This window comes from Salvelinus fontinalis, chromosome 3, assembly GCF_029448725.1.
Source record: "Salvelinus fontinalis isolate EN_2023a chromosome 3, ASM2944872v1, whole genome shotgun sequence".
Lineage (NCBI taxonomy): Eukaryota > Metazoa > Chordata > Actinopteri > Salmoniformes > Salmonidae > Salvelinus > Salvelinus fontinalis.
Genome location: NC_074667.1, coordinates 27,752,643 through 27,769,589, shown reverse-complemented (window position 1 = coordinate 27,769,589; position 16,947 = coordinate 27,752,643). Strand labels below are relative to the sequence as shown.

The 16,947-nt window shown below is 41.0% G+C and overlaps 2 protein-coding genes and 1 pseudogene across 7 annotated transcripts in view; 1 reads left to right on the top strand and 2 right to left on the bottom strand.

The window, feature by feature from the left end:
* The window catches only part of LOC129842450 (msx2-interacting protein-like), a 35,664-nt gene extending 32,758 nt beyond the window's left edge, over positions 1 to 2,906 (top strand). For all 6 annotated transcript variants that reach the window (XM_055911046.1, XM_055911033.1, XM_055911038.1 and 3 more), the window contains exon 15: positions 1,606 to 2,906. In XM_055911046.1, coding sequence (XP_055767021.1) covers positions 1,606 to 1,737 — 132 coding nt within the window. In that variant the 3' untranslated portion in view covers positions 1,738 to 2,906. The remainder of the gene's footprint in view (positions 1 to 1,605) is intronic.
* Positions 2,907 to 2,985: 79 nt separating this feature from the next.
* On the bottom strand, positions 2,986 to 16,919 carry LOC129842878 (cAMP-dependent protein kinase type II-alpha regulatory subunit-like). Its single transcript, XM_055911578.1, has 10 exons — positions 16,219 to 16,919; positions 15,038 to 15,079; positions 14,745 to 14,884; positions 13,091 to 13,197; positions 11,587 to 11,740; positions 11,397 to 11,498; positions 11,089 to 11,163; positions 10,923 to 10,988; positions 10,491 to 10,629; positions 2,986 to 3,814 (listed from the first exon to the last, which is right to left on the bottom strand). Exons 1-10 carry the CDS (start codon positions 16,457 to 16,459, stop codon positions 3,690 to 3,692), a joined length of 1,191 nt encoding a protein of 396 aa, XP_055767553.1. The 5' UTR covers positions 16,460 to 16,919; the 3' UTR covers positions 2,986 to 3,689.
* LOC129842835 (stathmin-like) lies at positions 8,231 to 9,766 on the bottom strand (annotated as a pseudogene).
* Positions 16,920 to 16,947: the final 28 nt, after the last annotated feature.

Sequence of the window (16,947 nt, the reverse complement as noted above, 5' to 3'; positions counted from 1 at the left end):
TCAATATAGTTTAATCAGATTATTAGAATTTTTTCGGGAGTTTTGCCGTGTTCCGTTCTGTGAGTTTTTTAACTTTGGACAGAGCCGTGCTAGTCGACCAATACCCAGGCTAAATGAAGAGGGAAAGTTGCCATTGTGAATGGATTGAACGACTCATCAGGACTAAGGACACCTTGATCAACATTCTGATGAAAGATCAGCAATAGTAAGACCCAATTTACGATGTTATTTCATATATCTGTCGTGCATGTGAACTGGTCGCGCGCGTCCAGCCGGTTCTGGCTGGCCTGGTTATGCTAATTAGCGATACATTTTGTTTTCGCTATAAAACATTTAAAAAATCTGAAATATTGTTTGGATTCACCAGATGTTGGGCTTTCAATGTCTGTACGCTGTGTATTTTTTCTGAAATGTTTTAAGACAAGTAATTAGTTATATAACGTTGGTCTCTGTAATTGTTCTAGCTGCATCAGCACTATATCAGATTGCAGCTGCAATGTAGAACTGTGATTTATACCTGAAAAATGCACATTTAAAAAAAAAAACTATGCTATACCATAAATATGTTATCAGACTGTCATCTTAAGAATTTTTTTGTTGGTTAGTGGCTATCAATATCTTAGTTTAGCCGAATTGGTGATAGCACCTGATGGAGTAAGAAACTGTTGGAGTAAGAAAATGGTGTCATTTTGCTAACGTGTTTAGCTAATAGATTTACATATTGTGTCTTCCCTGTAAAACATTTAAAAAATCTGAAATGGTGGTTTTATTCACAAGATCTGTGTCTTTCATTGGGTGTCTTGGACTTGTGATTTAATGATATTTAGATGCTACTATTTAATTGTGACGCTATGCTAGCGATGCTAATCAGTGTGGGGGGTGCTCCCGGATCCGGGTTAGGTACTCTGTAGAGGCTAAGTGAATTTGTCCAAAATACATATGACGCCTTCAAATGGGTGGATTACATAAAGCTCTTTCATTTCTAAATGCTAAAACAGATATGTATGAAATTACCCTAAAATAAAAGGTAACATACTGTCCTGTCATTTATTATACATTTATTTGTTTTTTGTAATTTTAACCCCCATTTTTCCCCCCAATTTCATTATTACGATCTTGTCTAATCGGGCTCAGGAGAGGCGAAGGTCGAGTCATGCGTCCTTCGAAGCATGACCCGCCGAACTGCGCTTCTTAACACCTGCTCGCCTAACCCAAAAACCCAGCCTCACAATGTGTTGGAGGAAACACTATTCAACTGATGACCGTAGTCAGCCTGTAGGTACCCGGCCTGCCACAAGGAGTCGCTAGAGCACGATGAGCTTAGTAAAGCCCCCCCCCCCCCCCCCCCGGCCCGGCCAAACTTAACCCTGACGACGCTCGGCCAATTGTGTGCTGGCCTATGGGACTCCCGGGATCGAACCCCAGGCTGTAGTGATGCCGCGACACTGCGATGCAAGGCCAATATAAAACATTTGATCTCAAATCCAAAATGCTGGAATATAGAGCCAAATTAAAAGTTTGCGTCAATGTATGTGTTTTACGTTTTAGAAGTATCTTTAGATGGATCAGTTGAAAGACTAAACTATTTCTATCTCTCTTCTCCAGCCTGCCTACGTGTTGCAGATATTCCCACCATGTGAGTTTTCAGAGAGCCACCTATCCCGGCTAGCCCCTGACCTCCTCAACCGGATCTCCAATATCTCCCCTCACCTCATGATCGTCATCACCTCCGTTTAACGACCGCCCTTCCCCAGCGGGAAAAGGGAACCACCTCTTCTCTTCAGTGGATGTACTTAACGTTGAGCCTCAGGAACCAAGAGGAATGGCAGGATCTTTGCTCCTGGAGACACTGGGAACATGTAGGAATAACGTCCTATTAGAACTTTTACCTTTTCCATGTCTTTTTTTTTTTTGTCACTCCTGGTATTTTTGTCCTTCTCAAAAGAGTGAGCTCAGGGATGGACTAGACCAGAGCCCTATATGTGTCCATTCTTATTGGACAATTATTATTTTTCCTGCTGTATTTGTATTTATTGGGGAGTTTATTTTTACGTAGGGAGATACTTTGAAGAAAAATCTGGATGTTTGATGAAAAGAATGAGTGACTAACTGTGTGGCCTTTTTTCTTCATCTTTTTAATGATTATGGTTCATTTTTCAATTCTTCATAAGAAAGGATCATAGGTCATTGTACAACAATGGCAAACATAGACATTTCAACATGTATTTAAACAAACGTCATTTTTCAGTCTATCCCATAGAGGAGAAAGAATTAACTTCAAAATACTATTAGGGCATGTCTCATGGCTCCCTACTCCTCATATAGTGCACTACTTAGGGCCCTGGTCAAAAGTAGCATAGAAAGGAAATAGGGTGCCATTTGGGACTCATAGATCTTGTAGAGAGGACAGTGTCAGCCTAACAAACCCCTTTGATTCCACCAGCTCTGCTGTTCCATTTTCTCTCTACTCAAACCAGACGAGGCTCTTCCCTTCCACCTGTATCCGCATTATACGAGCAACAGTGGGATTATAGAGTTTTTGGAATACTGGACTCTGTAAATATTTTAAATATTTAAAATGGACAAAATGGAACTTGAGATGACTTGACACCAAGAGACTTCCAACCAACTGTGGAAATACAAGGTGGGATTGTTGGGGTTGTAAGGAAGGACGCAGATGAAACCCCTTGATTTCGTGGAGTAAATGCTTCTAATACAGCAGGTTGGCAAACTCTCGTGTGGAGTTTGCTGAGGGCACATCACATTTTGTTACTCCAATAAAAAAACAATCCAGAAAACTTGAACATTAAATGAGCTCTTTTGTTTCATCTGGATGTTTGTCATTGTTGTTTCTCTTTGAGATGCTGTCTGTTTGAAATAAATGTTTGAACATTGTGTAAATATAATCTGTGTTCAGTAAAGGCCTACTTCATTCCTCACGGTTAGTTTATGTAACATATTGATTGATACAGGATGTGGTGGTGGGTTAGGGGATTTCCCTTCACGTTGTCAAGTATTTGGAAATTAATCTCATTATAAATGGAACGTTCAATAGTTCAATAGCATTTAATCACTGACAATCAGAGGGGTTAATGTGCTTCCTTACACACACCCAGCCACCCTTGGCTTTCACACCACTTAAAGTCCAATAAACTACAGTGCACCACAAACTTTGTTTTAATGAAAAATGTAATTGAAAAAAACAAATAGCAAATTAGCAGCTTCCATTCATGCAATGACAACATATCGACCCCTTAGGGATTACATTTATGAAGTCTCACAATCTGCAGGTGAAACAAGTCTTGACATAAAGCAAAGTACATGTTAATATTTGATTTTGTCATTGACCTTTAGTCAAATTCAGTTTAAAACAGCATGAGGAAGATTTATTGGGCTAGAATTGTACATTAACAATTTACCAACATGGTCAAGAATATGGATACTATCACAATAATGGTTTAAAAAGGAAAATACTAGTAGCTAAATGTAAATAAAATGGTCAGTCATTTGAAGCCATTCACATAACATGGATGTCAATTGTAGAGTCTACAATTAAATGTCAACCAATATGTTTTGGTGTAAGTATGCACACTTTGTGTATAATTTAGTACTACTAAAGAGAGTCTGTGTATCCACCTGTTTGTGGGATTGTGTTCGTGTGTGACATTTCTTACAAAGACAATTACACGTTAATGTTTCAAATCTACACTAGAACCAAACAGAGCTACCAGCTGGTTCTCATATTGGGAAATGTTCCTCTTCATGATCTCCTTACAGGAACCCAGCAAACGCTCAAATGCCTGAATGTCTATTACTGCAAAAGAGAGGTGAGGGAGAGAAAGAGGGGGTGTCAAGTCAAATTCTTTAAAAGGCTACTGATCTACTGGGTCTGTATTTATAGTGTCCTTGTGTAAAAGACTAAACTGACCCTAGATCAGCACTCCTGAGACTACTCTGAGGCGCTATGGGCCCGATTCAGACTTTGGAAATGTATTCCTTTCCTATGCACGTCTCAGTAGTTGTTATTCAGATGCATAGCTGCCTAATGCTTTGCAGGCATGATTCCCTTCACGTGCGCTGAATAGATTTAATTAAACCGCTGGGTTTTCAGTACGTTTAATTAAAATTTTCTCAACAGACTCATTAGAATATATGGAGAGAACAGTTCAGAATGTAAATACATGCATATTTGTCTACTTTTCAGCACCAATTGATACATTTAAAAATACTCTGATCTTGTAATTATTTAAGGTTCGGAAAGTATTTATGAATTATAAAAAATACAAAAATATTTTAGAGAGCCTTTTCACAAAATATATTGGTTTATCAAAAATACAGTGGTTTGATTCAACCTGGAAGTTGCCATATTCAAATTGTTCAATCCATGAAACATCGGAAGGTAAGAAAAATGTACAATAGGGGTTGACCAGTTGCCCTATAAATCTACCCTAATAATCCTCACTTATGGAACTGTGATGACAACGGTCCAGTGGTTGTGAACTGTGCGCCGTCTGCCAAGGCTCCAGGTTCAAACGGCTAAGTATGGTCTGCATTTTACAATGATTCAAATAGGTTACATGTTCCAAATTATTGCAAAGCTTGTAATACGTTAGCCTAATATGATCCACTATTGGTAGCAATCCTCAGGAACAACCACACAAACGTGACAGAGGAAAGAAAGGTAAACTAACGATGTAATGGAATGTTGCAAACAAAGTAACATTAAAGTGACAGTTATAAATGTATGTTGAAAAACTGACCGTGGCTAATATTTAAAGGTCATGAACAGTCAAAATCATGTTTTTCATGCAATTGGATGATATTTAGATGAAACCATATGAAAGTATGAAAAATGATTGTTGCTTCTACATGGATAAAGTTTGATCATAAAGTTACTGTTCCCCCATGTCAAAAGGTTGGATTCAGGAGGCGGGATTATTTTAATACACCAATGGTATTATGATATTCTCCGCCTTGTAACCAACATCAGAGAAGGCATGTTTGCGGAGGGGCGGGCGTGGTTTATATAGCTAGATAGCTACTCTACAGTGGCCAAAATTTGGCTGTATGGTATCAGCATATATAATAAAAAATTCATCTATGGCAAAGAAACACTATACAGTTGAAGTCGGAAGTCTACGTACACTTTAGCCAAATACATTTAAACTCAAATCCTGACATTTAATCCTAGTAAAAATTCCCTGTCTTAGGTCAGTTAGGATCACCACTTTATTTTAAGAATGTGAAATGTCAGAATAATAGTAGAGTGTATATACACTCTACTGTATATACAAGTGTATATACACTCCGACTGTATATACAACATTTTGTGGATACCCTTTTTAAATTAGTGGATTAGCCCATTTCAGCCACACCCGTTGCTGATAGGTGTATAAAATTGAGCCCACCGCCATGCAATCTCCATAGACAAACATTGGCAGTAGAATGGCCTTACTGAAGAGCTCAGTGACTTTGGTACCACCTTTCCAACAAGTCAGTTCGTCAAATTTATGCCCTGCCAGAGCTGACCAGGTCAACTGTAAGTGCTATTATTGTGAAGTGGAAACGTCTAGGAGCAACAACGGTTCAGCCGCGAAGTGGTAGGCCACACAAGCTCACAGAACGGGACCACCGAGTGCTGAAGCGCGTAAAAATCGTCCGTCCTCGGTTGCAACTCACTCCTGAGTTCCAAACTGCCTCTGGAAGCAACGTCAGCTGAACTGTTCGTCGGGAGCGTCATGAAATGGGTTTCCATGGCCGAGCAGCCGCACACAAGCCTAAGATCACCATGCGCAATGCCAAGCGTCGGCTGGAGTGGTGTAAAGCTCGCCGCCATTGGACTCCATAGTGGAAACGCGTTCTCTGGAGTGACGAATCCCGCTTCACCATTTGGCAATGCTCTGGACGAATCTGGGTTCTGCGGATGCCAGGAGAACGCTGCCTGTCCAAATGCATAGTGCAAACTGTAGTGTTTGATGGAGGAGGAATAATGGTCTGGGGCTGTTTTTCTTGATTCGGCCTAGGCCCCTTAGTCCCAGTGAAGGGAAATCCTAACGTTACAGCATACAATGACATTCTAGACGATTCTGTGCTTCCAACTTTGTCACAACAGTTTGGGAAGACCCTTTCCTGTTTCAGCATGACAATGCCCCCGTGCACAAAGTGAGGTCCATACAGAAATGGTTTGTCGAGATTGGTGTGGAAAAACTTGACTTGACTGGCCTGACCTCAACCCCATTGAACACCTTTGGGATGAATTGGACCACCGACTGTGAGCCAGGCCTAATCGCCCAACATCAGTGCCCGACCTCACTAATGCTCTTGTGGCTGAATGGAAGCAAGTCCCGCAGCAATGTTCCAACAACTAGTGGAAAGCCTTCCCAGAAGAGTAGAGTCTGTTATAGCAGGAAAGGGAGGGACCAACTCCATAATAATGCCCGTGATTTTGGAATGAGATGTTCGATGAGCAGGTGTCCACATACTTTTGGTCGTGTAGTGTACTTATTTCTCTCCCCTTTAATCTGTGTCTGGTGTTAGCTAGTTACTGGCTAGCTAGGTCTTCAGAATATTCTAAAATCCGCATAATAACAAAGGCGCATTTTCCCACCAGAGATGTTTCCATAAAATGGACTTGTTGCAGATAAAAGGCTGTGCGAGCGCGATGATATAGTGCAGATAAACATACATTTTGTGGTTAAATTCCCATGTACGGAATAAAAAATACAAGTTAAATAGGTTTCCATCGCATTTTCAACTCTACTGAGTTATATAGTGAATGTGCCCACTCTTATATTATTGGCAAGTGCGCTATCTGGGCGCTGTTGGCTAGAGCGCACCAGTCGTTTACATGATGAGATTATATGGACAAAAGCAAGATTATTTTTACTTGTCAAACTGCAGCCAAGCATCGATTATCATGTCACCAGAATAAGACCCTGGATATTTATTGGAAAGGAGCATCAAGCTCATCACCTTGCACTTTCATCACCCTGTGAAGTTCTTTATAATTTATTTCATCTGTAGCCTAATAAACTGCATGCTTTCCCGAGTCGTGGTGCGAGGACCACACAACATGTCATCGCGTGACTCCAAATTTACTTCGATTTGATGGTTATTATATCAATATTTACGCATAAAAGCGTTTCCACCGACATTTCTCGAATAATTAATTTTACCGACACAAAAATCTCTCGCCTTGTCTAGCGTATTTTGTTTTGTTGACAATTAGAACGTTTACCAAATAGAAAAATGTTTCCGTCAGGCAGGTAATAACATTTTTTATCCGTTATTTACTTTACTCGCATGAAAAGGTTCGATGGAAACCAGGTTATTGCTTTGTGTATCACCAAATTAGCTTGAGAGGATTATACTGCAACACCGCTCACTATCCAAATTTCTTGGCCTAGGCGTTTCAAACAGCTGTCAGTCAAGGCGAGCTCATGACAATAAACTCCCTTCCCACTCAGCCTGTCTTTTCAAACTTCCTGGTAGTTTTCGCATTTCCATTACCCAAAAATATTATGGATGATATTTCAGTCACTCAAAATGCTATTTTAAATGGGAATGACTGTTCGGGACCTAACACGATACAAATCGTACAAAATACAGTTACAATTAAAATACAATTCAAATATTCTAGAAATCATAAATCAACTCGGTAGGTTTGGCGCTATACTATAATTTGCATATGGCTACAGAAGCCTATAGCTTGGGTCTCCACATTTCATATCTGCAAGTTATAAGGCCAACATTTCATAAACTCTACTGTGGGAAAGGTGATATGTAAATTTGCTTCAGTTTGCTGCCATGTGACTGGTTTCACATTTGTCTCCAGTGATCATAAGGTGACATAGATTTAAAAAAATAATGTCATTTATATTTACAACCCCCTTATCCAAATGGCTTTCTAATTTACCTAGTTATTATCAATAGCTCTTATCAATTTGTAAATTAGAGTGCATGGAGAATGGCAGCGGTTGAAAAAGTACTCAATTGTCATACTTGAGTAAAAGTAAAGATACCTTATATTTTTTATTGACGGATAGCCAGGGACACACAACAAATTGCGTTCCAAACACTTAAAAGACACACCCTATCCCCTCAGCCCTCAAATTAAGTGAACACTTCTGATGACGTTTGACCGAGTTTACACTTGCAGGGCAAGGGCGAGGGAGGCAGGAATGATTTTATTTTTTAAATATGTTTTTGCCGTTTAACAATTTTATTTTTTAGTACATCTGTTAAGTCAACTAGTAACATCTGTTAAGAATCCAAAGTGAATTCCTCTTTTGCATTCCATGTGTGGACCCACTTCCAGTAACATCCTAGATGATTCAAAAGTCTGGCAAAGTTACTTCATTGCCCTACAACAGCACTAAGTCATGTGCTTTGAAACAAAACTCCACTTTACAAACGCATAAAATCTGCAGTGGCACAAAGATTAGATTTAGGGTGTGTCTGAAATGGCACCCTATTCCTTATAGTGTACTACTTTTGGGTAGTGTAATAGGATCAGGATGCCATATCAGCCCTAGTTCTTTAAAGAACAAGACTAGCAGATCTCTGAACAGCAAAAGCTGCAATACAACATCTGATGCTGTGAAGAAAGGTGAAACCAATCAATATGTTAACAAACAGTGATCAATAAGTGCTATGAACAGTCAGGTGTGAGATACACGGGGACACTGTTCCAAAGCTGCACTATGGAATAGAGAGATCATGTCAAGGGCCTATGCACAGCACATGCTTCCTTAAAGGACAACTACGTACACTGCTATTTTTCATTAGGTCAGAAGCTGCAATGACAAAAGCTACATATCCAAAGAAATGGGCTATGTATGAAACAGTTACTTGAGGTCAAATTCTTGCTTCCTCAGTCCTTTTTTCGTTAATCTCTCAAAGCTTCATTGGTGGTATAAGGACATTACCTTGGATCCTATCCTCCAATGCCATTTGAAAGGAATTGAGGATTTGAAGGCTAGTAACATCTAGACAGCCGTGGAATAGAAGCAACAAGGAGACAAATATCCACATGTAAAACTATAGCAAGTACACTTATAGTAGAGAAGCTAAATTCACAAACTGGGAGAACTTATTTTTCTTCATAAAGTGGGTGGCAGTGAACAAAAATACTGGCCATCAACTAAATATAAATCAATCTTTGGATACGTAAAAAACCCTATAGTATACAATTCCCCTATAGACTGAACTGTTCAGTTTTCTGATGTCTCGGCACCGCCCTCTTTGGTTTCCTTCTTAGCACGCACCTCTTCCAGTTTTTTGTCCTTCTCACTCATGGCTGCCTGAAGGGCCTCCTTGTTTTCTTTGTTAGCCTCCATCTTCTGGTTAAGCTTCTCCTCTGCTATCTTGCGGAAGTTGTTCTCCTCCATGGCTTTCCTTTGCACCTCCTTCTCATGCATCCGCTTGTCAGCGAGGTGTTTCAGAACCTCCGCTTCATGGGACTTCCTCCTCTCCTCTCCTCTGCAGCCTCTAGTTTCCTCAATCTCCTCCAGGGACAGGTCCTTCTTCTTGGGGGGGGGAAAGGGGGAACTCTCCCTTGGCGTCTGGAGCTTGAGCTCCTACGATCACCTCGAACGCCTGGCCAGACGCACGTTTGTCAATCTCCTTAACCAGAATATCTCCGCAGGAAGAGGCCATTTCAGCAGTGGACAGAGTCAATGTACCTTTACTAACAGTGAAACAAATTTCTCCTCAGCAGCCAGACTTTAGCCGCGAATTTTCTGCTCGAGCATGGCCAGTTCGCGCATAAAAAGCCCCAAATGTGTCAGGAATGATTTTTAAAGGTCCATCCTTGGCCGGAATTTCGTCACTCGTTCATCCCGCGATGATTGTGTTTTCAACTTGTGGGTGCTTTATATGCGCTACAGTCAATTATGATTGCATGTCTACTTATATTAAATATATAATTATTAATATATGCCTACTGTATGATAGCTAGCAAATTAATTAGCTAACTAACGTTAGCCTGCCTAGCTGGAACTTCTGAAGGACATTTTTTTTTCTCTACAATTTCCAAAAGATACTCAAACAAAAATATATTGCAAACTTCCCTTGCTTGGTTTATCATTTGGACCACCCTCCAAGATGGTGACGGAGATTCCCCCAAGGGCATAAAATAAGTAGATTGCTCAACTTTATTCATCGTTTCATTGCACATAAAGGTGGTGGAATTATGAGGGAATTAAATCAAGGTCAGAATACGGCCTATCTGTAGACACAACTTCATTTCTTAGATCTCCACCCAAAACAGAATAGCGGGTGAATAGCATGCTATTCTCATGCTTAAATTCGAGGTCAGAATACGCGTAGAGAGACAGGTGCATAGAAAGGAAATTACGCTTAATTTACGCATGAATACAGTCTATGATCTATTCATTTTTAACTGCTTTAGACAGACAGAGAGAATGACCATGAATATCAATTTTCACGACTGAAGAGTAATGGTTTGTATGTGTGTACATACAACGTACCCAAGCACTTGGTAACTCCCACGGCGTAGACGGATGCTGCACGTGATTTGTTGGTGACCAGAGCCAGCTCTCCAAAGTATTGGCTCCTAGAGCAGCGTGCAATCTCCACCTCTGCATTACCCTGCTGTCCTGCCTTAGTCTAGGTAGGGAGACGTAGACATGATGATGATACTGCTGTACTGATGTAACCGATTCCATAACTCTTAACAATTACAGTTATCCGTTCCTTATCTACCACCCAACCTGATACATTAATTTTACTAGCTGCAAAAGCACGAGCTGCAAAGGCAGGAAAGCCAGCCGTACCACATTCCAAAGAAGCTATACATACAATACATACAGTGCCTTGCAGCAGGTACCCACAGCAAACTCATTATTTATACAGTAGATCTAACACACCTCCTAGGGAAGGCGAAAAACATGTACACCTACTTTGCTTATTATCATGATCTTCACCTCCCCAGACTCCACAATGTAGAAGCAATCTGCCTTATCCCCCTAAGAGTGCAGAAATGCAGTGGAATCGGCAGTGATACAGTACGAAGTAAAGGAGAATTGTTAGCAAATATAAAAAATGTACAGCAAAAGTCGACAATACCTGTGTTATGATGCACTCCCCATCTCTGAACACTCTCATTCCCACCACATCAACAATCTTCATCCTCTCAGAGAGCTGAGAAAGAGCAAGACGAGGACAGACGATGGTGTGATAAAAGTATAAACCCACAAGCCAATGATCTTTACATGCATTCTTGATCTTCGCATGCATTCTGAGAGGAAAGATTGTTTACAATGGATTCTGTGTGTGCAATGTGATTCATTCGCTTATGGTGTCCTTTGAAACAAACTGCACAGTACACTTTTATTGTGAAGCACTTTAAGATGTTGTGGTCAAATGAAACAGACCTCGAGAGACTTTAGAAGGGGTACACACTCAATGAAGGCTTCGTACATCTTCCTCTTCTTGGCATTGTTTTTCACTATGAGTCTATGAAATGTGGCCCGATCCTAAAACGTACACATACCGGTTACTCATCTCTCACTGAAAAAAAACCCACGTATAAAGTAGGATCGTTCGTCTCCTACTGTGACTCACCAGTCCCCACAGTGCCCCCTCCTGGATGGCCATGATGGTGGCAGCACGTGGGGTGTTGTACATGAGCGCCAGCTCCCCAAAACTGCCCTTGTTGTCATACTTCCCCACACATTTCCCAACTCCGTCAATCTGCACAATAATATCATACACGCCCCTACAACACACAGAGGTACACAAGACATCAGAGCAATCAGAGGACATCACATTCACATTAGTGGTGGTCAGTGCTGTTTAAGATTAGGGAGGACGTATTTATTTTATGAGCATGGCCTTATTTCTATTACAGCATATTGGATGACTGTCATTCATATTCCATTCACACAGCTCAATGTAAAATCGATGGGTTTCGGCTACTACACGATACTCGTATTTGTCATATACCCATCACGAGGTTGCTAAAACCTAGCCTACAAATGAAAGTTTATAACATAGTTGTACAGGTCAAGAGACAAATTGTAGTAATCAAGGTGACAGACAGTGACACATTCAATACCGCCTTGCATACTCTTGCCTGTATTTAGCTGATGATCTGGGGTGTAAGCATTAGTCCAAAATGAGAGTTTCTATTGTACAAATTCAGGTAGGTCCCTCCCCGCTTCGTTCTCTTTGCTTCTGTTTAAGAAACATTTTGCAACAAAATCGACACAACAAATACACCCCTAAACAGCCGCACACTCAGTTAACTATCATAGCAGCCACATACAAACAGCATGATCACTTTGCTCGTTAATTCCTTCGTGCATATCACCTTTTCCCTACGCTTTTTGATTTCAGTGCACAACACAACAGCTGTCTATAACCAGCCGCAAAAACCTCTTGAAGCCAAACTTTCATACCATAACCACTAACCGCTACACAGCCTACATTGTTGTCACCATATTAACGTTATAGTCGACAAACTAGAGCTACTGCGTTTGTAAACCCACAAGCCAATTAATGCATACAATCACGCAGTACAGTGTACAGCAAGCAGTTTAGCAGTTACACAGGCAGTGGCAATACATTTCTAAAATCGAAAGCTTATCTTGTCTTGAAAGAGTTGCAATGTTGGATAGCCTTAGTCAGCTAGCTAACACAAATAGCGGTCATCTCTGTTTGAGTCAGGTTGTGAGTAGGCTAAATTAGCTGCATTAGCTAAGTAAGTAAAAAGTAAACTAAGAAGAAAAACATTACAATGAAATATAGCTAGCTCTCTCTCTGCTGCTTCTTAATTGTTGAAGAAATGAATTTGTCAAAACTGTTCAACTATTGTCTTTCTCTCTCTTTGAGTCAACTACTCACCACACTTCATGCACTGCAGTGCTAGCTAGCTGGAGCTTATGCTTTCAGTACTAGATTCATTCTCTGATCCTCTGATTGGATGGATTCAATGTACCCAGAGGACAGAAAATAGCTTACATGGTGCTACCCTAGAGGGTGCTTTTGAGGCTACTGTAGACCTTCATTGCCAAACAGTGTTTTAATCAGTTATTTAGTGACGTGAATAAAACACACACACACACACCTCTCTATGACATAGAAGTTGTCTCCGTCGTCCCCCTGGTCTATGATGTGCTCCTGTGGTTTGACCAATACCTCAAACATGCCATCCAGCACCTCTGAGAACTGCTCCTGAAAGAGAGAAACAACACTCATACATTAGAAGATGTATGTTTTGTATGTTTTGTGTGTGTGTGTGTGTGTGTGTGTGTGTGTGTGTGTGTGTGTGTGTGTGTGTGTGTGTGTGTGTGTGTGTGTGTGTGTGTGTGTGCATTCTAAACTAGGACACCCAGCAACAACCATCACACAAATATACTGAGCAAAAACAATTTCAACGATTCTACTGAGTTACAGTTCATATAAGGAAATCAGTCAATTGAGATGAATTCATTTGGCCTTAATCTATTGATTTCACATGACTGGGCAGGAGCGCAGCCATGGGTGGGCCTGGGAGGGCATAGGCTCACCCACTGTGGAGCAAGGCCCAACAAATCAGAATTAGTTTTTCTCCACAAAAAGGCTTTATTACAGATAGAAATACTCCTCAGTTTCATCAGCTGTCTTGGTGGCTGGTCTCAGACGTTCCCGCAGGTGAAGAAGCCGGATGTGGAGGTCCTGGGCTGGTTAAATGTGGGCAGCGGTTGTGAGGCCTGTTGGACGTACTGCCAAATTCTCTAAAACGACGTTGGAGGTGGCTTATGGTAGAGAAATTAACATTAAATTCTCTGGCAACAGCTCTGGTGAACATTCCTGCTGTCAGCATGCCAATTGCATGCTCCCTCAAATCTTGAGATATCTGGAATTGTGTTGTGTGACAAAACTGCACATTTTAGAGTGGCTTTTTATTGTCCACAGCACCCGGAGCGCCAAGTCTAGGTCCAAGAGGCTTCTAAACAGCTTCTACCCCCAAGCCATAAGACTCCTGAACATCTAATCAAATGGCTACCCAGACTATTTGCATTGCCTCCTGCCCCCTCTTCTACGCTGCTGCTACTCTCTTTTATTATCTATGCATAGTCATTTTAATAACTCTACCTACATGTATATATTACCTCAATTACCTCGACACCGGTGCCCCTGCACATTGACTCTGTACTGATACCCCCTGTATATAGCCCCACTATTGTTATTTACTGCTGCTCTTTAATTATTTGCTGTTCTTATCTCTTAAAACTGCATTGTTTGTTAGGCGCTTGTAAGTAAGCATTTCACTGTAAGGTCTACACCTGTTGTATTCGGCGCGTGTGACAAATGCAATTTGATTTGAAGGTGCACCTGTGTAATGATCATGCTGTTTAATCAGCTTCTTGATATGCCACACCTGTCAGGTGGATGGATTATTTTAGCAAAGGAGAATTGCTCACTAACAGGGATGTAAACAAATGTGTGCATAGAATTTGAGAGAAATAAGCTTTTTTGTGCGTATGGAAAATGTTTGGGATCTTTTATTTCAGCTCATGAAACACGAGACCAACACTTTACATGTTGCATTTATATCTTTGTTCAGTATAAATCAATACAAACTCCAATGTGTTAGGATGACTATTAAGAGAGTGTTTGTTTCGTTCATAACCGAACACAAGATAAAATAACTCTAACAGGAAGACTAACTGTATTTCCTCTTAACTTAGAAGTAACTCTCAATACCTGAAGACAGAGGCTTGAATACAATACTTTACCTGGTCAAGGGTTTTAAACAGTAATATATCTCGGCAGGCGTCCTGGAGTCTGCGACGCTGCTCATCTGATTTGGGGTGTACCACCCTTGGCTCAAAGTCATCATCCTCATCATCGTCTGGGTTGTAGGCCTCCGCACACACTGTGGGGGGGTGGGGGGGAACACAGTGACACACTGGGGACAAACAAATACTCCCAAAGGGAATGTTGTGACTGTAACACACAAGTGAGAGACAGAAATAAGATTCTTCATACACTGCATATAATGGATGCAAAACCCAATGATGAGGCTCACCAGATACTCTGCGACTGTATTTATTTGGGGTGGGAGGTGGCACTAGAGAAAGAGAGAGATGTTTCAGTGCTGGAAATGAAGTTGGTTCCACTGAACATCAATATTAGTTGTTCTTATGAATCATTTGACACACTTTAGCTTACACCCAATAATTATTTACCCCTTTTTCGTGATTTCCAATTGGTAGTTACAGTCTTGTTCCATCGCTGCAACTATCTTACGGACTCGGGAGAGGCGAAGGTCAAGAGCCATGCGTTCTCCGAAACATGACCCTGTCAAGCCACACTGCTTCTTGACACACTGCTCGCTTAACCCGGAAGCCAGCCACACCAATGTGTCAGAGGAAACACCATCCAGCTGGCGACCGAGGTCAGCTTGCAGGCGCCCAGCCCACCACAAGGAGTCACTAGAGCGTGATGAGACAAGGAAAGGCCGGCCAAACCCTCCCCTAACCCGGACGACACTGGGCCAATTGTGCGGTGCCTCCTGGGTCTCCCGCGACACAGCCTGGGATCAAACCCAGGTCTGTAGTGACGCCTCAAGCACTGCGATGCAGTGCCTTAGACAGCTGCGCCACTCGGGAGGCCGAGCTTACACCCAATTCTGTCTAAATATACTTACATAGATACATCCAACAGTAAATGAGTAGGGTAGGGGATGGTACTACTACCATGCCAGATACATTCTCTTATTTTCTCCTTTAACCATTTTTGTCAGAGTACAGCAGCTGATTTATCAAAAGTGATTGAGACACCCTCAAACAAACGTTCATTATCTCATGTTGCTTTAAATAGGCTACTGAATAATGAAATAAATCAGGACAAATAGCTATTCAGTAGCATCATATCATCTGATAACCTCTGGCAATGGAAGAGAAAATCATATGACTACAGGGGCCCTCACGTTACAATGAGAACCCATTCAACTGGCGTGCAGATGACTTAAAAAGGACTTCAAAGTATTATCGAATAGAGACTAATATCATGAGATAATGATTCATTATGCATTTGGTGCGCTTATTTATGTAGCCTATTATGTGTGCAAGTGGGAGCGAGTAAAAAGTTATAATAATTAAGTAAAAAGGTTATAACAGAAATAAAGAACATTGGAAATTATTTAAATATATTTAATAATCAAATCATGAAGATTATTGTAAAATAGAGATGCAAAATGCCACTCACTATAGTCATCAGAGTCCTCATCTTCATCGGATTCAAACGAATTACTATCAAAAGCCACCCCCTTTCGAGCAGAATTGACCGGGCTGTCTTTAGCATGTTTGTCGTGGTTTCGGCTCTCCTGAAGACGCGTGAAATATTGGATTGCCAATTCAACCAAATCTGTCGGTCTGCGCCGGAGTACCTCCACGGTGTATCCTTGCAGCATGTCCTTCAAACCAACAGGTATCTCGATGCTCATCATAGAACTATGGTAGCCTTTAAATGACCTTTGACAAGTTAAAAATACACATTTGAGTAAAACAATCTGCCTAATCCATAACAATGGGCCTAAAAAAAAGTATCACATAACTATAAATACATTTACTAAAAACTACCAATGACAGCTATCAAAATACATTTACTAAAAACTACCAATGACAGCTATCAAAACAGATAAATTGTAACCAATTTACCAACCTCTTTGCAATGTAGCCTTTCGAATATTAGTTATGGTCTGACATTATGCATACTTTGCTAAATGCGCACAGCGCAGTTCTGCCCATTTTAATCCACTCCCAGTCCGCGTCTACTGGTTGATTGACGGGTCTACGGGTTTCCGCATTTAGACTAGAAGCAGCGTATCGGAAAGTATTGACCGGGCGTACTAGGCTATGTCACAACTTTTTAGATCAAATGTAATTCATGCCTGTCTAGGCTTATTGTGTATCAGACCTTGACGGAGGTGCTCAG